This window comes from Saccopteryx leptura, chromosome 1 (assembly GCF_036850995.1).
Source record: "Saccopteryx leptura isolate mSacLep1 chromosome 1, mSacLep1_pri_phased_curated, whole genome shotgun sequence".
NCBI lineage: Eukaryota > Metazoa > Chordata > Mammalia > Chiroptera > Emballonuridae > Saccopteryx > Saccopteryx leptura.
Window position 1 is genome coordinate 236842607 of NC_089503.1, and position 23955 is coordinate 236866561.

Genomic DNA, 23955 nt, shown 5'->3' on the forward strand with positions numbered 1-23955 from the left:
GATAATCAATCACTCACCCACCATGGAAAAGAGGGTGAATACTTTGAACATTAATATTGTACAGTCTGTCATAGTGCGAGATCCCAAAGGAGCCAGAAGTCATTTGATTCACCATCTACCCTTTGGGCCACCTTTACCAAGCATGTAAATTTGAAGAACAGGCCATGAACTTGTTTCTGGCTGTAAAAATTGTTACAGATTTATTTAAATTGCATATCCCAAAAAGCACCTAATACAATTCAGAAGGGGCTTTAAAAAAAAGAAAAAAAAATACTTAGCACTATACCAGGCTAAAAATAATAATCATCATAACAATAAGGTAGGAGCTTAAGAAAATTTAAGTTGAAGGGAAAATTACTTCAGTTTTCTTGGGGAAAAATATAATTTAGCATGAGGAGTTTGTTTTTAACTATCATTGAAAATGGACAACAAAAAGGGAAAATTTTTTCTTCTCAATTTTGAATATCCATGTGTGGGTGTCTTCGTCATTATCAGTTCCCTAAAAATGAGTGAAGGATTAAGTACAGTCTGATTTGCCCATTTAACCATTAGCTCTCACTAAATACAGCTATGTTTTCAATGCTCATGGGCCAAAATTTTAAACAATTTAAAAATAATTTTTGTGTCCACAAGAAATATCTTTTAAGGATCCAGGAGCTAGTAGTAGCTGTGATGGGCCAATTTCATGGGCTCATTGTAATACAAACAAAAACTGTTCTCTTGCAACTGGGAAGCCAGGATGGAAACTTTGGCAAATGTATCTTGTTTTTATAACAAAATTTTCTCTACCAAATTGCAAATATATGTATTTATATTTATTATATAAATGTGTAAATATTTATAAATATGCATACATACATACATACTCCTGTTGATGCTTTAAATGGGATCTCTTGATTGTTTTTTGCCAACTTGAGTGGAACTAAGTTCATTACACCAAAGCTATAACCTTGGCCACTGATTATACCTGGAGAAAGATGGCCCAGAAACAAATGTTTACCTACATCCTCTGTGGGGTCCAGAGCAGTCAAATTGTTATTTATGAGCAGTATATCTTTAGAAATCCGGAACTATTGCTTCTGCCAAAATCAAACAAAATACTGTGCTTGAAAGCTTTTGGATAGGACAGTAACATGTGAATTTTTAAGTTTTAATTCTTTTAGTTTAAAAAAATTTTTAAGTTTTTATGTCATTGACATAGTCGTCATTTATTTAATGTTTAGAGAGATGTTTAATCATTCTCAGACTTATCAGTTCTTTGTAGGCATATTAAGCTCAAACTGTAACTCAGATAATAACCTTCACCTTACTTCCCAATAGATTAGACATTTAATCTGGTCTGTATTAAATCACTGACTGCCAGAAGTACCTTTGCGTATCCCCGTTTCTTGAGAAAAGTAATAGTGTAATTGATTTACATACATAAATAGAATTTATCATGCTGATTTAATTTTTTATTTACAGAACACTTAAAAAAAAAACTAGATGACTATATTAAACTGTGGAATGGCCTCGTGAAGGTCTTTCGAAATGAGAGAAGAGAAGGTTTAATTCAAGCACGTAGTATTGGTGCCCAGAAGGCTAAACTCGGACAGGTAGGAAGCATGTCTTATTGCTGATCTCTCTAGTGGCATCACTTTGGATTTGGTAATTAAATGATCATATTCATTTTAACTGCCTTTTTTTAATTGAAATGAAAATGCTGTCCTAGACAGATAAAACTTATGTGTCAAATTTGACTCTAATGCTAACTTATGCTAGCATCTAATTTCAAATTGTGTGTGATATATGATGAACCATATATGAGTGTTCTTTCACCCTGCCTTTTTTTTTTTAAGGTTTTGATATACCTTGATGCCCACTGTGAGGTGGCAGTTAACTGGTATGCACCACTTGTAGCCCCCATTTCTAAGGACAGGTAACATTACCTTGCTTTTTTGCTTTCCTGGTTGCAAAGTAAACTTCGTTCTAGAAGGACAGATAACATTCTCATTCTTCTGACTCAAGTGCCATTGAACATCAAATGTTCTGTTTTAAGTGTTATCACTCAGCTCCTTGGGATTGAGTTAGACTGATACTTGGGGCTGATGCAGATGTAGGCAGGTGGGCATTTGGAATAAGCCTGTCTGATTTGAGAATCATCTGTGGTTTAGAGACTTCCTCTGGCTCCCAAAGCTTTCTCTAAGACTAACAGTGATTGCTCCTTCTATACCATAGTTACATTTCTACAGGTTTGAAGGAACAAGCTTTGAAATTATATGTATTTGTTCCTTAATGCCCATTTTCATTGTTATTCTAGATAGTAAGGACCAGTTGTTACTTGGGTCAAGGCTTTGGGTTCCTATAGAAACTTTAAAGTTCAGAAATAGGCAGCTCTTCAGTGGAAATGTGGTGCTCCCCATTAAATTTACAAAAATATCTGAAACAATAGAAGGCAGTGTTCATTTCCTGGTTCCAAAAGCCACCCCTACTTTTAGTGCAGAAATCTGACTATTTCAGAATTGAGGAAAATAAATCAAGGCCCTATGGCGAATGGCATGTGTCAAAGGAAACCTTGGGAGGATTTAGGCATCACAAGGTTTAATGTGAAGTCATATTATAAACATTTTTCACATGCTGTCTTGTTTAATCCTCACAGCACCCCTGCAGGATAGGTATTAGCTCCAGTGTGCTGATGAGGATACTGAGGCTAAGAGAAGTTAATTAATTTGCCCTAATCAGACAGCTAATAAATTGTCAAACCGAGATCTCACTGGGATACCTTACACTGCACCAGTTATTAAGAAATCAGAGACTCGTGAGAAGTGAGGAAAGAAAACAAACCTTCACTCCTCCAGGTGAAAACTGGCAGTCCTCCGGGGCAGTAAGGAAGTGGTTTTCCACGGGACTTTGTGGCCATCCCACATACCCCACCGCAACCCTCCACTGTCCCATGGGAGTTATTCCAGAGGGAATAACACGCCTTGCTCAATCCACTGCCATCATATCAAAATTTGAAGCCCCATTGTTTTTCCCTTCTCCTTGGTTTTTGAACATCTAAAAAGCTCATTAATACGAATTATGAAAAGCTGTAATGTCCATTTTAGGAAATGCATTTTTGAATTTCTTTTGATGAGATGTGCAGTGAAACAAGCAGAGGACTAAATTATCTTAATAGAGTTGTCTCGGCACCATTTAGTGCATGCATTTTCCTGAAGTCACATACAAGGGATTTTTTGCTCTAGATTCTCAGGCACATTTAAGTATTTTAGGTCTTGAGGGATTTTTCCCCTCATTTTTTAAAAAGGCAGGAATACAATACAGCACTCTTTTTTTTTTTTCAATGATAGCTAGGTTTTGCAATAAAAAGGAATAAGAAAAATGATCAAGAAAAAGTATAGAAACAGATTTTCATAATAACTGCTTCCAAGGAATAGAAAGAGTTTGGAGAAGTGCTAAAGATATAACAGGTATCTTTTTACACACACACACACACACACACACACACATGGGTGCACACACACAAACTTATTTTATAATGGAGGACTAAGGAGGAAAAGTAACAAGCAGGAAAATCTTGTAAGTAATACAAAACTACCAAGAAAAAGTTGCCTATAGGACCAAAGTGACAATGACAAAGCACTATTAAGCTAAAAGTTGTGACTCTTTGTCCCTGACATTTGTCTGTAAGCCAAGGCATACTCTCCTCTAGCCTTTCCTTATGAAAAGAGACTCCTTGACTTTTGTAGAACATTTATTTACTTCTACTTCCCATTAAATATTTAAGTCTTCAAGTGCAAAAAAACCCCCAAAACCATGCAAACAACAACAACAAAAAATGCCCAAATCAATGAAAAAAGAAATAATATAGCTAGGCACGCTAAACTAGTCAGTTTGGGGTTCTTAAATGCTCTTTCATTTTCTGTAAATGTTTCAGAACTACATGCACTGTGCCTCTAATAGATTACATAGATGGGAATGAGTATTCCATTGAACCACAGCAAGGTGGGGATGAAGATGGCTTTGCCAGAGGGGCCTGGGACTGGAGTTTACTATGGAAACGTATTCCTCTAAGCCACAAGGAAAAGGCCAAAAGAAAACATAAAACTGAACCTTATCGGTAAAGATGACTCCTTTATTTTCTTACGTGTAATGTTTATCTGAGTGCTTTTTTTTCTTTCCCCATGTACCCGTGTATATATGTGGGTCCATACACACCCTTCCATTTCATCTCTGACGCCATCATCAACTCAATACAGAACCATTTGCACTGTGCCGATTATAGATGTCATAAATGGCAACACTTATGAAATTGTACCCCAAGGGGGTGGTGACGAAGATGGGTATGCTCGAGGAGCATGGGATTGGAGTATGCTCTGGAAACGGGTACCTCTGACCCCTCAAGAGAAGAGAATGAGAAAGACAAAAACTGAACCATATCGGTAATCACTAAATCACTTACATGTTTTTCTTTTCTCCAGTTGCTGCTAACCTATTAACCTCTCACCAAGCTAAAACAGTTGGTATTAAAACTGTAGATGCTGTCTTAGATTCTGAAGACTTCTTTCCTTGCTCTATTTCACAGGTTTCAATTCACATTAGCTTCTTTGTAATTATTTCTTCCCTATATACAGGTTCCACTTTTTTCAGGGAGACTATGTATTATATGGCATTAGATCCAATAGTGGATTTGGATCACTTTTTCCAAAAGTGAAAAAAAAGAAAAATCATTCTGTCAATTTACAATGCATAAATTACTAGTTATCCAAGTTTTATATCCACTTTGATGCCTTGGGTGTAATGTTAGCAATGAAAGCATTAGCAAGAGATTTTGGGGGGCAGATGTTTACTTCCTTTTGTTTTGTACATTAACTCTTAAATTCTAATTTTGTACTCGTTAAATCAGGTGAATAAAAATATGTGCCTCTGGCAACTGTTACACAGAATCCTTTATTGCTTCCTCCTCAGGAGAGAACTTTAAAAAAAAAGAAACTATGTTCTAGAATCAGCTTTTGTCCCTTCTTGTGGCTGTTCAAACAGAACAATAGCTGTTTTATTGTTTTGGGGTCTTTTACTGGCCCATTTAGCTATCATTCCAAAGAGTGACTCCAAATGAGATATTTGGGCAGATGTTAGTGTAGGCCTCTAAATGTGTCTAACTTTATTTTCCTGATCTATGGTTCTGCTTTTGGTTTCTCTTTCCCTGTTACACTACTGATAATATTAGAACTCTGTTTTGGGAAGGTATTTCCAAAGTCATGCAAATGCTGCTGGGATTGGGGCATGTCACAGTATCAAGATACTGAAATGGCAAACATAAGGAAATTATAGAACATTAAGCTTAGTTTGACACTTTCCAAATTTCCCTTTGAAGTTCTTCAAAATAGTCCAGGATAATGCTTACCCACTTACCTGACTAAAATAATTCTGGGAGGAAAACATTAGAGATAATGATGATATTTTTATTTCAGACAATTCCATGGGCTAGTAAAGAAATAATTTTAAGTGGGCTAGAAGATTTTAAGGGAGGTTTTTCTTTAGAGAACTCCCTGTATTTTATGTTAAGATGCATTTTCAAATATATACTGAGACAAGTGGGAATATATTTAAAGATAAAAAAGGCAAAGTTATAATAGTAATTTTAAATGGCAGTTAAGTAATTATGCCATGAAAATAGAACCAAAAATGTAATAGTGCCAATGTTTAGTGAATTAGGCAGTATATTCTAAGATGAGAGGACATAAGAAAATAACTTTGCCCCAGTGTGATTTTTCTTTAATATTTAAAATATCACTTGATTCATTATTTATCCACTCGACAAGTAGTCAATGAGTACTTACTATGTTCCAGGCACTATTTTCTGGGAATAAATTTTTAAAAGGTTGTTCCCCTGTGGCAATTAAAATACAGTGGGGAAGACAGAAATTAAACAGAAAACTACACAAAGAACTGTGGAACAGCAACTGCTTAAGTGGTATGAAGGAAAACAAGGTTTATGGAAAAGGAACCTTGTCCAGCCTGGAGGACCTGGAACAGCCTCTTTGATGCAGTGTCATCGAGCTGAGACCTAAAGGATGAGGGGTGAACCCTGTGGAAAAGGAGGAAGAACATTTCAGGGGAGTGAGCAGCATAGGTGAAGGCCCTGAGACAAAAGAGAGTTTGGCGAGTTCAAGGCACGAGCAGAGCATTGAAGGGCTCAGGACAAGGTCAGCCAGCTGAGCCTCAGAATAGAGAGAGGCTGGCATCATGGGACCCAGGCTGAGTCCACTCTGCCTGCTCTGTGATTAGACTTGGATGGGGCAGAATAGAATAAATGACACAAGTTTCGAAGTTGCTATCATAGTCCAAGCAGTGGTGGCTTGGTCTAGGACAGTAACAGTGAAATTGGAAAGAAGTAGACAGATCCAAGATATGTTTTAAGGCAGAATTAATAGGAATTAGTGATAGATTGAATATTAGGTGCGATAATGGAAAAGGTACTCTTTAATTTTTAATTTTTTATTTATTCATTTTTAGAGAGGAGAGAGGGAGAGAGAGAGACAGAGAGGGAGAGAGAAGAAAGAGAAGGGGGAGGAGCTGGAAGCATCAACTCCCATATGTGCCTTAACCAGGCAAGCCCAGGGTTTTGAACAGGCGACCTCAGCATTTCCAGGTCGACGCTTTATCCACTGCGCCACCACAGGTCAGGCTGGAAAAGGTACTCTTAAGAGAGGCATCTCCTTACGAATCATGATGCATTAATAATTGATTGTTCGGGGTGGAGGATGCAGGTAACAGGGTATAAATTATTCCCCTATCACTTCTGATGATGAGAGTGGCTTGTCCCTAAAAAGCTACCAAATCTTTTTCTCTCTTGTCCCTAAAGAGTACCAAATTCAAGATTCCATTCAAGAAGCCACACAGATCACCCTTTTGCAGTGCTACCTCCTGCCATAGTAAATAGCTATGTCTAATTCTCTTGTGTCATTTCTGTGTTACATTTGCAAACTCTGAATGAACTGTGACTGTTCTAAGATGAATTACACCCTTATTTGGCAAGCCCCTGAGCAATAAAATTAAAAAATGACAGGCTACTTTCATGGTGTATGGTTTTGCTCATCCCATAATGACTCATGAATCATTGCGAGAGCAGTTAGCAGACCAGGGTTGTATAGCTCAGTGTTTTTAGGAGTGAAAGAGAAAATTCTACTTTTACTAAATCTAGAGGCTTAATTTTTATATCAGCAAAGGAACCAAGGCTCCCTCTAATGGTGAAATGATGCAGTGCTCTAATTGGTAATGAACTATGTATATATACTGCTCACAAAAATTAGGGGATATTTTATCGCTTCATATTCATTATGAAATATCCCCTAATTTTTGTGAGCAGTATATATAACTCCATTTCAATTAGAAATTTTGGTAAATTCATTAAGGAGTTATGAACAGATAGTTTTGCAAAGGCTTTATAATTTCTTAATGTTTGGCCATCAGTTTTATCTCTTCTATGCATTGTTTAGATTGTATTCCAAAAAGGCTTGTTGTCTGTTTTGAAGGGGTTTGTCTTTAATGGTTACTGAAGTGTTTCTTTTCTTTAGGTCCCCAGCCATGGCTGGTGGATTGTTTGCCATTGAACGAGAGTTCTTCTTTGAACTCGGTCTGTATGATCCAGGTCTCCAGATTTGGGGTGGCGAAAACTTTGAGATCTCATACAAGGTAACAGTTCATTTAAACAGATGGCATTTTCTAAGTTGTGACTGACTTTTAGATAAAGGCCGAATTCTTTGGGGGAATAAAACTGTTGAATACATTTCTCTAAATTAAAAGGAATGACTAGCAAAAAAATGTATGCTTTTGGAAGAAAGTAAGCAGAATACAAGCTCCACACTTACTACATATTTACATGGCTTACGTGAAAATTGAGGCCAGCAAGCTTCAGAAATAAAAGGACCTCTTCATCTAGCCCCCACCCGAGGTTTTCTCTACATTGGAGCCTTTTGTTACAGAAGATCCTTGGAGGATCTGCATGTGTTGGGGCCACATCTGACCACCTGCTGACACAGTTTCCCCCTGTTACTATGGAGCATGGCTCAGGACAGAAGCAGATCCCACATTGACTGCATCCTCAGGCAGACGGTGGCGCTGCCTTCCTGCAGCAGCCCCACACTGAGCCAGTTCTTGAGCACCGATACCTTCCGTGCTCCAACACTGCCACATTAGCTCAAACTGTACTACAGTTTGAGTCCAGCAAATATGCATTGCCTCTTGTCTTAAAGGTCCAGTGCTCAACACTGTAAGAAGAATAACTTGGTCTGTGCTCTCAGGGAACTGACAGTCAATAAGAGATTAGAATTTTACTTAAATTTATAATGTGATAAGAAGATAGAATGCTGTTTGGTTGGTGTGATCAAGAAACAGCATCCCACTGGAGGTAGAATCTGAGGCAGAATGAGAAAACTGGGCATGATATCAGTAAGTAGAGATAGAGATGTTACCGTTGTTGCCGACTCTGGGTTCTTGAATTTGGCAAAGAAAGAATTCACAGCCAAGAACTCTAGCGCAAGAGGACGTTTATTTAGCATGCACAGTGAAAGTACACTGGAAGTGAAGATTCAAGCAAGCTGCTCAAAGAGCTGCCTTGACCTTTTAGAGAGAAAATCACAGAGGCAGAAGTGAGCCAGCTGGGCTGTGTGGATTCAGGAAACAAGTTACAGAGGCAAAAGAAGGGCCCTTGGAGACCGGTACAAGGGGTTAGCCGAGGAGATCTCAGCTGCCTGCTGCTCCCCAGGTTACAAGTCTTATGGTAACCCTTAGACTTAGAGCTTAGGGGAAAGGAAGCAAAGATACATACATGCCTGAAGAAAGAACGTGTGGGTTTTTTGTCTTAAGGGTTTTTATTTGTTTTCTAATGGCAGAAATTTTAGGAGTGGTGTCAGTGAGGATCTCAATAGAATTTTCATTAGCTTTCCAGATATGTCCTCTAATATGATTCATCAAAATGAGCTTATTGCGCTCTACTGATTGGCTGGTGTTAATGTGAGGATTTAATGGTCATTGCACCTGGTTCTAATGCCAGCCATGGTGTTGCTTCATCTGATTTTGCTGCTTTTCTGGGCCTGGCACTGATACCCAACTGAGGCCTAGATGTTACCTCTAGTTTGACTGAAACTCTATGGCTATTTCTAAGATTATTTGATGCTGATCAAAACCTCACTGTCCTGAGGGCTTAATGCTTAAGGGAGTGGTCACACAAGGGAGAAGGAGGCAGGTGAGTCAGGGTGATGGGTAAGGCCAATTTGAATCAATTATCTATCTCAGTTTCCTCGTTCCAATTGCTAAGGAATTGTTCTGGTTTCTTACTGTCCTGCCTCAAAGGAAGGGGTGGGGGACTTCTAGGCAAATAGAATGGGTAAAGGAACACAGGTGAAACATGAAGTATATATTCAGGAAACAGTGAGGAGCACAGTTTAGCAGAATCCGACAGCATGATTAAGAAAGACATCCAGGAAGATAAAGTGGACAGGTACGTTAGGACCATATTGAAGAGAGCCTTTCATGCTGAGCTAAGAGATTTTTACTTAATTTGATAAGCAGTGGAAACGCATTGAAGATATTAAGCAAGGGACTAACATGACCCAATACTGCCCTTCAGCTAGAGTAATATCTTGCTATAAATAAGGAAAGCATTGAGAGACATGCCAGAGGTGAAGAAGCCAGGCAGGAGATTATTATGATAATCACCCAGGTGGGAAATATATTAGCAATGGAAATAAATGACAGTGATGTTAGGAATGGAGAATCTGCACCGTTTGGCAAGGTTACTTTGCAAAAAGGTTCTGTGAGCTACAAGTACGTGGGAAGAGTATATTATTGCTTTCCCTGCTGCCTTTTTTGTTATTATATAAGTTTGAAAAACAAGGAAGTTATTTTAAGATTTGTTTAGTTTATAAATTCCCTGTGGACACTGTAGCTAATTAAGATTTCAGATTTACAGTTACAAGACAAATTTTCAGCTATAATTTATGTTGGCATTTGAAACAACTTCTGTATGTGTTTTCCCTTGTTAGATATGGCAGTGTGGTGGCAAATTACTGTTTGTCCCTTGTTCTCGTGTGGGACATATCTACCGTCTTGAGGGCTGGCAAGGGAACCCTTCACCCATTTATGTTGGGTCTTCCCCAACTCTGAAGGTAAGTCTTTTGGTTGAAAGTGGAGAGGAACTACCATGTTTCCTCAAAAACAAGACAGTGTCTTATATTAATTTTTGCTCCTAAAGACGCGCTAGGTCTTATTTTCAGGGGAGGCCTTATTTTTCCATGAACAAGAATTCACATTTATTGTTGAACAAAAAAATCGACATTTATTAATATACTGTAGTCATGTCATCACAAACATCAGCATAACCGGCCAAACTTTGAATTCCATCAAGAAGTTCTTATGACTCTGTTTCCATGTACAACAATCTACCCTGTTTCCCCGAAAATAAGACAGTGTCTTATATTAATTTTTGCTCCTAAAGATGCACTAGGTCTTATTTTCAGGGGAGGCCTTATATTTCTAAGCTTGAAAAAAATTACACTAGGTCTTATTTTCGGGGAAACAGGGTAACATTATATGTACCAGTGCTGTGGTAGTCAAGTAAATGTTAGCTTACTGAATGGGGAAAATCACTTAAGCAGTCACACAGGTCCTCCCTTTTACCTTAGGTTAGGTTTATTCATCAAGTATGTTATTGTTCTTTGAGATTATTCATTGTATCCTTTTTGGATTAAGATGCCTGTATTGAATTTTCTCCATGAAGGCATCACAACTAAATTCAGAAAAAAACTGACACTGTAGTAAGCTAGTGGAAAGTAAAACACCAGATTCTATTAGTCACAAATGAGTAAAATTTTATTTTTAAATATATATACTTATTTCAAATACATCAAAATGACAAACCACCATATCCCGTGAGGACTAATTTCACAGCAACGTGCTATAGACATCTTCCTAAATGCACGGTGGTGGATGGTGGGTTTCGTTTGGTTTTTTGTTTTTGTTTTTTTTTTTCATTTTTCCGAAGCTGGAAACGGGGAGGCAGTCAGACAGACTCCCGCATGCGCCCTACCAGGATCCACCCGGCATGCCCACCAGGGGGTGATGCTCTGCCCCTCTGGGGCATCGCTCTGTTGCGTCCAGAGCCATTCTAGCACCTGAGGCAGAGGCCACAGAGCCATCCCCAGCGCCTGGGCCATCTTTGCTCCAATGGAGCCTCACTGCGGGAGGGGAAGAGAGAGACAGAGAGGAAGGAGAGGGGGAGGGGTGGAGAAGCAAATGGGCGCCTCTCCTGTGTGCCCTGGCCGGGAATCGAACCCGGGACTCCTGCACGCCAGGCCGACGCTCTACTGCTGAGCCAACCGGCCAGGGCCTCATTTGGTTTTTAAAAATTAATTATATTAGTTTTTATAATAAAATCAGATTTTGAACAGTTCTTGCAAAAGATTAATAGCTTTTGTCCCACAGACCCTGGACAAACTAGGAAAGCATCATACAGAAGCCAAATGTTCCATTGCTAGGAGGATGAAGGGCTCTATCCTTGACGGCACAACTTTGAAGTGTCTTTGGTTGGACTGCTGTCATAAGTTCAAAGAGCCTATGACTCTCTTCCCCTTCATTTTCTGGAGTGCTAAACCAACTCAAGAGCAGAAGGAAGCTTGTTATTGGCTGCAGACGCAACTTGGGGCAGTTCCCAAAAAGCAAATAGGTAACAAAAGCAGAGATAGCTAGACTTAAAGAAGCAACACGGACGCACCTTTCTAAGGACCAGTTATCTTAGAAATGGCAAAATAGAGCCCCAGTTACAACAGGAGTTGAGATTAAAATATTCACAATGAAACAAAGATAGCACCAGATTAACTCCAGGTCTGACTGCCACTGCAAGAAAAGAACCTGCCCTTTCAGTCGGACCATAATCATGAAGAATTAATAAAAAGTCAGATTGATTCATGAAGGTCTATACTGCAAGGAAAAGGAACAGAGATGAGAGGGAAATACTCAACCACTCTAAAAATTAAATGTACATTTCATAAAACTGACCCGATAAATGTCATATTCAGCAGTGAGTGCCTCGACTGTGCCGGGCACTTTCTTTTCTCCAGTTCTCGTACCACATACTTCAACCAGAAGGGGAAGGTGCCATTGGCCTACGTCAACTTATCCAGCCCATTTGTCTTCTGAGCTTCAGATCTTTGTAGTCAACTGTCTTCTAGAATTATCCACTTAGCTGTTTCGAACTCAACGTAGTCAAACTTTTAAACTTTTCCTCAAAAGCAGTTCCTTTCCCTGTATTCTCTATTTGCCATGAATGAGATTTAGGGGGCATATAGGGTTATATCCACTTCACCTCTCATCTTAGCAAGCCCTGACAAGTCCACCTCATATATATCTCTCAAATCCTTTTCTTTCTATGCTTGGTGCACATCTTCAAATCTCTCCCATGGATGTAAACAGCCTCCCACTTGGCTGTCGGCCATCACCTGTAGGGTCCTTTAGTTTTATCCTCCACTCACCATGTTTCAAGTGTTATTCCCTTGAAAATTAAATCCAATGCCTGTTACCTGCTTAAACCTTTTGGTGACTCTCATTTAAAGAATAAAACTTATATCTCCTTTAAAAAAATAACAATAATGTTATTAATAGCTAATATTTTTTTTTAAACAGAGACAGAAAGAGAGACAGAGAGAGGGATAGATAGGGACAGACAGGAACGAAGAGAGATGAGAAGCATCAATCATCAGTTTTTCGTGGCGACGCCTCAGTTGTTCATTGATTGCTTTCTCATATGTGCCTTGACCAAGGGCCTTCACCAGACCAAGTAACCCCTTGCTGGAGCCAGCGACCTTGGGTCCAAGTTGGTGAGCCTTTTGCTCAAACCAGATGAGCCCACACTCAAGCTGGCGACCTCGGAGTCTCAAACCCAGGTCCTTCCGCATCCCAGTCCGACGCTCTATCCACTGTGCCACCGCCTGGTCAGGCAATACTTTTTGATTGCTTATTGGGTACCAGACACAAATCTAATTTTTTAATGTTCACAACACACTATAAGATAAAGACTATGACTGTTTTCATCTTAAAATGAGGAAAGCAAGGCAAGTGTTCTCTCTGAGGCCTGCATTCCGCTCATGGTAAACTACTTAGAGGACTGCGAATGCACCTTGATCTGTCATACTTCATTTGCATTTCTCTTTGCCCTCAATACGATCCTTTTGTTTTGTTTTGTTTTGTTTTGTTTTTTTGTATTTTTCTGAAGCTGGAAATGGGGAGAGACAGTCAGACAGACTCCCGCATGTGCCCGACCGGGATCCACCCGGCACGCCCACCAGGGGGCGATGCTCTGCCCACCAGGGGGTGATGCTCTGCCCCTCTGGGGCGTCGTTCTGTTGCGACCAGAGCCACTCCAGCACCTGAGGCAGAGGCCACAGAGCCATCCCCAGCGCCCGGGCCATCTTTGCTCCAATGGAGCCTCGGCTGGCTGCGGGAGGGGAAGAGAGAGACAGAGAGGAAGGAGAAGGGGAAGGGTGGAGAAGCAGATGGGCGCTTCTCCTGTATGCCCTGGCCGGGAATCGAACCCGAGACTTCTGCACGCCAGGCTGATGCTCTACCACTGAGCCAACCGGCCAGGGCCTCAATACGATTCTTAATTAACCACTCTTTCAAGATTGAGCCATCCAACATCCCGTGATGCCCCTCTGGACCTCTCTACCCCAAGCAAATATTTCTTCTTGTTGCTATAATCCTATGTGTGTATACTTAATTCTTCACATTCATCAGTATCTAGAAGATGTGGATGGTGTCTAATTTTGATAGATTTGCAAGGATTCAAAATATTTAGCTATAATATCACATACTCTTTTAGAATACTGCTGCTTAAAGCTTTGTTGAAGCCACTGGCTTTTGCAACAACATACCTGCAAGACAGTGTTCACCCTTTGATAGTTGTCTTGTAGTCTAGAAAAAAATGCGATAGGAATGGTAGGATTTCCTACTCCTGATGTAAAGCAGGGGTCAGCTGTGCTAGCCAATGGGCCAGAACCAGCCCTTTCTAGTAAATGAAGCTGTAGTGGAGCACAGCCCACACCCACTTGTTTATACATTGTCTATGACTACTTTTTCAGCAAAGTTGAATAGTTGAAACAGAAGCTGTATGACCCAGTAAGCCAAAAATTACTCTCTGGGACTTTATTGACAAAGTCTGCTGATGCATGATAGAGAAGACCAAGAGACTAGATTGAGTATGTACTAAGTCTGTCACATATACTCATGCCTACACACAGCATTCAATAAAACCTGAAAAGTTAGATCTTTGTCAGTTATCACAATGTCAGCTGATTTTATTGTTCCTTAGTTGCTTTTTCTTAAAGTGTACCAACTGGGGAAAACATCCAGTTAATTCTGGGTCATGTTAAAATGGCACTATTATAGTAAGAAGACCAACTAAGCCACTTACAAAGAAGTGTTTTACTAAACAGCTATTGTTTACCATGATGGTTCTGAAGTAGGATTTTTCCCTACATATGTTAGTGATATGAAGACAGTTCTGGGAAGAGCACCAATGCCTATCAGCTTCTCATAAACCCTCTCTAGGTATCAATTTCTTCCTTTAGAAGCAGGATAGAGCATATTCTCTTTGAATAGATTCCCTCTTGCAGCTAAGAGTCTCTGTCCATTGCTTTTTAGTGGAAAATGCATGATGATTTTAGCCGTGAAAATTGACATATTGGAGTTATACATTTGTTATTTAAATATTAGGTCTAATTGAAATAAATTTATTATATGTTGGCCATATTTCATGTTTCGAATAAGCTTTGTATGACATTACAAATACTTTTGTCACATGATATTTTCTCTTTCACAGAATTATGTCAGAGTTGTAGAGGTTTGGTGGGATGAATATAAAGACTACTTCTATGCTAGTCGTCCTGAATCAAAGGCATTAGCCTATGGCGATATCTCTGAGCTGAAAAAATTTCGAGAAGATCACAACTGCAAAAGTTTCAAATGGTTCATGGAAGAAATTGCTTATGATATCACTTTACACTATCCTTTGCCACCTAAAAATGTTGACTGGGGAGAAGTAAGTATCAATGATATTCATATCTCAAAGTGTATGTGTTTAGAGACTGACTTTGGGAGAAGGCAGAGAGAGATGAAAATGTATGAGAGAGAAGACTTTCTTGGGGGAATGTTTGGGTAAAGACTGTGTGGTGACCTCCCCCACCATTCTACCTGACCACCTGAGTGTCCCCTCCTCTCGGCCTTTGCACGGATGGCTCTCTGGTCTGGAACATAATCCCCTCTCTCCAGCTCCTGCCACTTCTCTGCCTCTTAGTCTGGCTCCCTTTCTTGGCTAATTCCAATTTATCCGACTGTAAAGCCTTTCTTATTCTTTCCCACTCCATCAAAAAGACTCAGTCCTGTGATTTTTCTGGGAGTTTTTGTAACTCTCAGAATTCTCTCCCTCTCAGCCAATGTGTGTTTGTTCACCATTGTGTTCCAATGAACTAATGCAGAAGCCCCCACATACAATAGGCACTCAGACAACGCTTGTCAAGTGAATGAATTAATTAATGGTAACTGAAAATAATTAAAATCAAAGGGATTGGTTTGTGTTGTCATCTCTGTTTCTTCAGACTTGCCTTTGTCAGTTGGTGTATTTCTGATTCACCCACCCTTGTAGGTGCTATCTTCAGCTGTATTAAACATGCCATGAACTTGAAAGATTACATGCTTTTGCTTAATTATGCATCCAGCAAATATTGGTTGAGGGCCTACTGTGTGCCAGTCACTCTTCTAGACAGAAAACAGGACCACAAGGTCCTTTTTCCTCAGACAACTTGCATGCTAGTGGATGAGAAACAAAGAAGATAATGGTAGATGGTGGTACGAGCTATGAAGGAAATAAGCAGGTGATGTTCAAAAGGACATAGGGACAGGGCAGGGAAGGCTTTTCTGAGAAGGTGACATTTAGTCTGAGATCTGAAGTCAGAGAGCTAAGAAAGTATTCCGAGTAAAGAAAATGAAGAGTTTGAAAGCTCTGAGTCAGGAAATGCTTTTCATGTTTGATAAACAGATAAGAGCAGATCAAATAAGGCAGAGTGGCAGGAGGAGGGAAGCCCTTTATCCTAAGGGTGTGGGAAGCCATAGAGCAGGGGTCCCCAAACTACGGCCCGTGGGCTGCATGCAGCCCCCTGAGGCCATTTATCCGGCCTCCGCCGCACTTCTGGAAGGGGCACCTCTTTCATTGGTGGTCAGTGCGAGGAGAATAGTTCCCATTAAAATACTGCTCAGTTTGTTGATTTAAATTTACTTGTTCTTTATTTTAAATATTGTATTTGTTCTCGTTTTGTTTTTTTCTTTAAAATAAGATATGTGCAGTGTGCATAGGGATTTTTTCATAGTTTTTTTTATAGTCCGGCCCTCCAACGGTCTGAAGGACAGTGAACTGGCCCCTGTGTAAAGAGTTTGGGGACCCCTGCCATAGAGGGTTTAAACAGAAAGGTAACTTGGTTTTATTTATGCTTTTGTTTTTAATCACCCTGCTGTGAGGATTTAGAACAGAAACAAGGTGACAGATTAGGAAATCAGTAGGGTTCTCCCAGTGGAGGTGATGGTGGCTTGGACTAGCGTGGTGAGGACAGAGACAAACTTACAAAATTAATATCTGGAGGTAGGTCACTGACGGATTTGTATGAGAAGGATATGGGCCAGGATAACATCTGGTTTTGCTTTCTGTCTGAGGAGTGGATTAGGTGGCATCTGAGATTAGGAGGTTGGTAGCCAGGATGAGTGAGGGGTTGGAGACAGCAAGCTCTCTCTTGGTTTCCTGGACCTGTGAAGGGCCCAAGTGAAGCTGTCAGACAGATCTTAAGCTGCGTAATACTGAAACCCAGATCAGAGGCCAAATGTACATCTAAGGATGAGTGTTTGGAGCCATCAGCAGGTGGACTGTTTCATGGGACTGAATGAGAAAAATACAGATTGAAAAAAGAGGTCAGGGACCATTCCTAAGGAACTCCAACATGTCAAGTTTGGGAATAGAAGCCAGCAGAGGACACTGTGCTGCTCTCTCTGCACTTCTTCTTGTAGTACCTTTTTTGTCTGTACACTTATTTCACCTCTGTGTGTTATTACAGCAAATTGTGATTAACTCTCAACTAGACCACAGCCCTGGCAGTTCAGACCCCATTTTGGCTATCATTTAATCTCTGAGAACATCTGATTGGCATAGTGCCTTCTGGGTAAAAGGAAAGAATTCTCTCAGTGATCTTGTCCAGTCTCATGTCTTTAAAACCATCTATGTGCTGATGATTCCAATTTCTGTCTTCAACTATAATCTTTCTCCCAGAGCTCAGACAGTTATATCCAACTGCCTACTTGAATGTCTAATAGACTTTTCAAACTCAATGTATCCAACATTGGCTTCCCTGTCTCCCCACCCCACCCCACCCCACCGCACCCTGTCTCTACTGTTGTTCAGGGCAGAGTTTTGGAGTCTGTTTTGTATCCTTTCCTTCTCTCTCACTTTACTTTTAGTTGTAGATGCTGACACTTTTCTACTTTGGTCTAAGCCACCACATCTCACTGAGACCGACTTTAGCAGAGTGATCTTTTTAAATGATCCTGTTACTCCTCTGTTAGAAACCTGCAGTGACACCCCCTTTCCCTCGGAGGGAAGGCAGAATCCTCTCTGGTGGCTTCTAGGGCCTGCATGTCCAGCCACATTCCTCTGAGGCCTCACCTGCTCCTACTATCCTCACTCACTCCTGCCACACGGTCCTCCTCACTTACTGCAGGAAGCCTTTGCTGTCCCGTCGGCCTGGAATGCTTTCTCTTGCAGGCATGGCTAACTCGTGTATACCTCAAGTCTGCTCAAATGTCACTTCTCAGATCCACCTGCTGTCTTCCAAACATGCCTAGCCACCCTCCACCTAACTTGCTCTTTTTCTTTTCTGTTGCATAGCACCTGTCACTTTCTAACATGTCTGTCATGGTTTTGGCTTATATTCTGTCTTTCCTTCCCTAGAATCTAAGCTTGCTGGGACAAGGATCTTGATCTGTTCTGTTCACAGGTGTATCAGAGCCTTCAGCATACCTACCTGACACAGTACTCACTTAATAGCTGATGAATAAATAAATGCATAAGTGAGTAAATAGATGAGATTTTCTGTCCTCCCTTTAGAATGAATACATCTTCAGTTTAACCGCCTCCCATTCTGGCCCCAGCACCTTACCCTTCCCCTCTCCGCCTGCCCTGAACATTCCAGGGTGAACCCTCCGGCTTCTTCCTCCACAAATTCATCGTGCCATCCTGACAGCCACTTACCCCTCAGTCTCTCTACAGCATGAGGGTCCTGAGGACTGTAACTTCTGTCTCTGTATCTTCTAAACTCTTCTATTGTCACAGGTGCTCAGTCATTCAGTCTAATGACTGCATGAACAAGACATTTTATCCAATTACCATACTAATTTATAATTGAGATATATTAATATATTTCCAAAAAAAGAAAAAGGTGATTTTTATACAAAATGTGCATTCCAAACATGGAAGGCTGTATTGGCTTTTCACTTATATTATCTATAGTCAGAAGTCTCACTGCCTGTCCAGTTGCCATAACTTTAGCCCCCTAGGTCCCTGGAAACAGCTACCAAAAGTACCACATAGCCATTTGGGAGAGTTGCCTTACAAATTCAGCTCTGGTCTAGAAATCTAGGGCCAGTGTCTGTGACAACTGTGGTTAGGTAACTCTATTTGCTTCTCATTCACGTGAATTTCCATGAGTCTGAGATTGTACTTAATAGTATCTTTTTATTGTTCTGTGATATTTATCAAAACGTATAGGCCAGTGCCCTTCGTTGGAATGAGCCCATCCCAATGTTGACTTAAAGATCTTAAATTATTTCAAAGGTGACTAGTATTCTCTAAACTACTCAATGATTGACAATACAATAATAACCTAGCATTATACATACCCAAAATTCTACTGCAATATTTAACACAAACTCTTTTACTCTGATGTTAGAGCTTAATAAAAACTAAACAGTTGCCTGCTTTTTGGTTCTTTGTTCATTTTTTTAGATCAGAGGCTTTGAAACTGTTTACTGCATTGATAGCATGGGAAAAACAAATGGAGGCTTTGTGGAACTAGGACCCTGCCACCGGATGGGAGGGAATCAGGTAAATATAACCATCTTGTGTTGAATTTGGTTCTTCAGTGAGAGCCCCCAGCCTAATTGATCACAGGGTTTCCTTTGGTTTTCAATTTGGTAATTTTGTTTGTTTGGTAAAGTAAAACATATTGTAAAAAAGCAAAAACAAAAAACTGACAATGCTAAAACTTTCAGTATTGCTGTTCACATAAGCAGTCAGAATCCAGAATTTATGTTGAACTGGAGAGATTAGAATATATGCTTATGTGAGTCTATGCCTATAGAAAATTAGCTCCCTAACAGTATTTCACATTTCCTCCCAATAAGTTGGAATGTATATTTCACTAATATATTTTCCTACTTTGTTATGTATTTTTCTTGCCTCTAATTTAAATTGTGAAACATCAGCTCTGTATTCATTTTATTTTCTCACATTACTGGTACATGATCAATATGTGTAAATGACCCCTTCTGTATCTAAGAGGCTAAAGAACATAATCCTTCAAGTGTTAGTAAGGCTTATAGTTCCGAGCATAAAAAATATATATATAGAAAAATAAGATAGTTGTTGAGTTTGTTTTGTTATCAGCAGAGAAGGTACCTCTGTTATTTTTTATTTCTTTTTTTAATAGCTTTTCCGAATCAATGAAGCTAATCAACTCATGCAATATGACCAGTGTTTGACAAAAGGGCCTGATGGATCAAAAATTATGATTACACACTGTAATCTAAATGAATTTAAGGAATGGCAGTATTTCAAGGTATTTTGCATTTCAACTTATGAAATGATAATTACATGCTATTTCATTTTAATAACACCTGTCATGTGGAATTTATACGTATAAATCTTAAAACCTGCATTCAGGTTGTTTTAGATTTCCCTTTCATTTAGTCATTTGTTTTTCTGGGCAGTAGTGATTCTTTGTTCTATAGTGAAGCATTTTATTCTCTGGTGCAATACTATCATGTAATGAAGTCTCAAGATGTCTGTGAAGACCTATTTATTTCAGAAACCCGGGACAATCAGTGTTCTGTGAGGATAAATATATATAACACAAAAAATATGTGTTTATACTTCATGCTGTCCAGCAGGTGGAGATAGAGACAGACATAACTATTGGAAATCGAGGCCCTCACAACTTCATTATCATTGTTGTTTGCTAAATAAAATAGATAAATGTTGCCTGTTTTTCTTTAAAGGTTATATTATATTTATTTAGTTGACACTATGGGAGAGAACAGTTTTTCTATTTTAGCTGTGAATTTTAAGAGTTCTGTGCCAAGTTGAGGATTCCAACATATTAATGGATTTATGTATAATTGTCAAAGTCTAGACTTGGCTAAAATAAATTTATTGTAAAATGCAAGGTTGGGAAAGCTGCCCCAAACTGAAAGAACCTAGCAACCAGCCCTCTCCTTTATTTACTCATACTCTATCTGTCATATAAGTACTTGTTTCCTATGTAGGCATGTTATTTTGAGCCAGCTTAATACTCCCAGTCATCATTATTCATAGATAATTACTATGAAGTGATAAATATGTGTCAGTTGCTGATTTTTTTTTTTATAACAAGTTAGGAAGGAGAAGATCAGTATCAATCCTAAAGAACAGAGAGTCTATTTCCACAGAGAAATGAATAATAGCAATAAGTGAGAGGGGTCAGTGAGAACAATATTAGTGAAGTAGTAAAGGAAGGTTAAAGGACTAGAAACTACCATTGAGAAGTACTAGATAAAAAATGAAATGCATATGTTTTAGATATTTTAAAAGGCACAGCACTGAGTATACATTGTACATCAGACATTACTAAATATATAAGGGTGGGCAAAAGTAGGTTCATAGTTGTGAGTATGTGAAACACATAGTTTATTCTTGTATTATTATTTATCTATTATTGTTATTTGTCTTGTTATTGTTATTATTAGTTTGTATCCTTACTTATGATTAATCTTTTAGGTAATGATGGCTGGTAAATTTAACCAATGACCAAAGAAAGTGGATACTTAAACCTACTTTTGCCCACCCCCTCTGTACTGGGGCCCAATAATCCAGTGACTTCAAAAAACAGCTAAAGCACGTCATACTACAATAACAGAGAAGGGGGAAAATGCAGAAATAAAAATAAGCACAATGCCATATGGTAGCAGTGGAGAAACTAATAGGAGAAATTACTTCTGATGAGTTTCATATAGGAAGTATTGTTGTACCAGTATCATTGGGGTATAAAAAGGCTTTTCATGGAGGATAAGAAAAATGGGTGAGCAAAAGCACAGCATGAACATGTGTAGAAAATTCTAGGAATCACGTTTACTTTGGTATCTCTAAATTGTCCTCCACATGAAAGAACTTTGAACTTCATTTTGTAAGTTTTGGAGAGCAGTTGACATTATTTGAGGAGTGCAGTGATAGGAAACAATGGATACTTTTAGGAAAAGAATTCTGAAAACATTGTGAAGTATGGACTGATTAGCTTCATTGGAGCTAAGACTCCAGTCTCTGGATTCTGTTTACACTCTTAAAAATTTTTGAGACTCTCCTCAGATTTTGTTTATGTAGATTATCGCTAATAATATATCCTAAATTGGAAATTAAATCTAAGAAATTTTACAACTATTTATGTATTAATTTATCATTTATGTAAAACTAATACTAGCCATATTGCATGTTAATGTAAATAAGTGGGTTTTTTTGTTTTTTTTTTTTCATTTTTCTGAAGCTGGAAACGGGGAGAGACAGTCAGACAGACTCCCGCATGCGCCCGACCGGGATCCACCCGGCACGCCCACCAGGGGGCGATGCTCTGCCCACCAGGGGGCGATGCTCTGCCCATCCTGGGCGTCACCATACTGCGACCAGAGCCACTCTAGCGCCTGAGGCAGAGGCCACAGAGCCATCCCCAGCGCCCGGGCCATCTTTGCTCCAATGGAGCCTTGGCTGTGGGAGGGGAAGAGAGAGACAGAGAGGAAAGCACGGCGGAGGGGTGGAGAAGCAAATGGGCGCCTCTCCTGTGTGCCCTGGCCGGGAATCGAACCCGGGTCCTCCGCACGCTAGGCCGACGCTCTACCGCTGAGCCAACCAGCCAGGGCAGTAAATAAGTTTTAATGAATAAGAACATTAAAAAATGAAAAGAATGGCATTATTCTATAATTTTTCAGATTCGTTTAATGGCTGGTTTAATAATAGTTAAAGTATATGAGGAAAATCCAGCCTCATAAAAATATAGTTGGAAAAGAGAGGAATAATTTAATAGCCCTTTCAGATAATTGTGGATATTCTTTGATGCTACACAAGTCGGTAAGTGGTAGTTTCTTAAAAGTTATTTGCAGTGTAGAATCTGAAATGATATAAGGGAACATTCTGTTCTATGTTACATTATCATCCATTGATCTGACACTTTGAATGGATGGATTTTTTACCCATGTCAGCTTTTGTAATGTACATTGCTCATTTGGTCAAATACTGGCTCACTAAGTTATGATGATCTTCCAAATATTGACACGCCTCATTGCACAATGTCCAAAAAATATGATAAGTACCGGGAAGAAATCAATTTTATGGTGGCAGATACAAGTTTTCAAAAATTCTTAATTTTTGCTTGAAAACTCAAATTATATCCATAGCAACAACTACTGTCAGATTTGTGGATTTGGTTTTTGTATTTTTTCTTAAAGGGATGGGCTCATTTAATTTTTCAAGAAAATGTCTAGAGAGTCCCAAGTTTGAATAATCATAGTTTGTCTATGAGTTGACCTTTCAAGTCAAAATGACATAGCATGAAAAAAACTGCTAATTGAACTCTCAAGTCAAGTAATTGCACATGTACTTTCCCTCAAGATAACTGTGGTACTTTGCTATACAGAACTGCTTTATGCAGTTCATCTTATAGAATATTTTTAAAAGTATACTCAAGGATCAAGACTTAATTAAACTAATATTTTTTACTGCTTCATCAAAGACATTATTAAGTGAAACTGGTATTTTCTCATTTTTAACTGTGAGCGTATAGCCATGACAAACTATAGAAATGATCCCTGAAAGTATAGTCTTGTATAGCCATGACAAATGTGACTACTAGCACAGTTTTGTGTCATTGCTTACTTTATGCTGAAGAGCCCTCACTTTTACCCACCATTGCTTTTTCACCATCAGTATCAATGTCAGTACAATACAAAAGGCAAATGGGGTCTTCATATTATTATGAAAATAGGTTTGACATTAAAGACATAGTCTGAAGACCACCCTCTGAGAAGTACTAAACTATATGAATAAACCTACAACAGATGATGAGGGCTAAATAAAGGCAAGTGCAGTGGAGATGGGAAAGGATGTGTATCTGAGACATTGAGAATATCACACCTCGGGCTTGCCTGGTCAAGGCATATATGGGAGTTGATGCTTCCTGGTCCTCCCCCTTCTCTCTCTCTCTCTCTCTCTCTCTCTCTCTCCTCTCTGAAAAAAAAAATAGAATAAAGTCTTTTAAAAAGATTTTAAAAAATAAAAGAATATCACACCTCAATGACTGCTCAAAAGGAAGGAAGGAAGGAAGGAGGGAGAGAAGGAGGGAAAGAAGGTAGGTGCAACATGAATGCCTCTATCCTGAGGAATGGAAAGCTGGTATTGTCGTTAGAATAGGAACTAGGAAAATAGGTATGGAGGGAAAGATAATGAATTTAAGTTTGTATACATTGAATTTGAGGTACCAGCAGAACATTATAACTTATAAGGCATATGTATTTGTATAAACAATAAAAGCACTTAGAAGACTGACAGTCAAGAGAAATCTGAGGCTGAAGCCTGCCCATTTCACT

The 23955-nt window shown here is 39.2% G+C and overlaps 1 protein-coding gene across 3 annotated transcripts in view; it reads left to right on the forward strand.

The window, feature by feature from the left end:
* The window catches only part of GALNT7 (polypeptide N-acetylgalactosaminyltransferase 7), a 143056-nt gene that overhangs the window by 115868 nt on the left and 3233 nt on the right, over positions 1 to 23955 (forward strand). The window contains exons 4-11 of one of the 3 annotated variants that reach the window (XM_066387899.1): positions 1465 to 1595; positions 1839 to 1918; positions 3917 to 4099; positions 7557 to 7674; positions 10026 to 10148; positions 14855 to 15073; positions 19076 to 19174; positions 19779 to 19907. In XM_066387899.1, coding sequence (XP_066243996.1) covers positions 1465 to 1595; positions 1839 to 1918; positions 3917 to 4099; positions 7557 to 7674; positions 10026 to 10148; positions 14855 to 15073; positions 19076 to 19174; positions 19779 to 19907 — 1082 coding nt within the window. Of the gene's footprint in view, positions 1 to 1464; positions 1596 to 1838; positions 1919 to 3916; positions 4100 to 4238; positions 4422 to 7556; positions 7675 to 10025; positions 10149 to 14854; positions 15074 to 19075; positions 19175 to 19778; positions 19908 to 23955 lie in introns of all 3 variants that reach the window. The other 2 variants (XM_066387898.1, XM_066387900.1) reach the window with 2 other exon arrangements.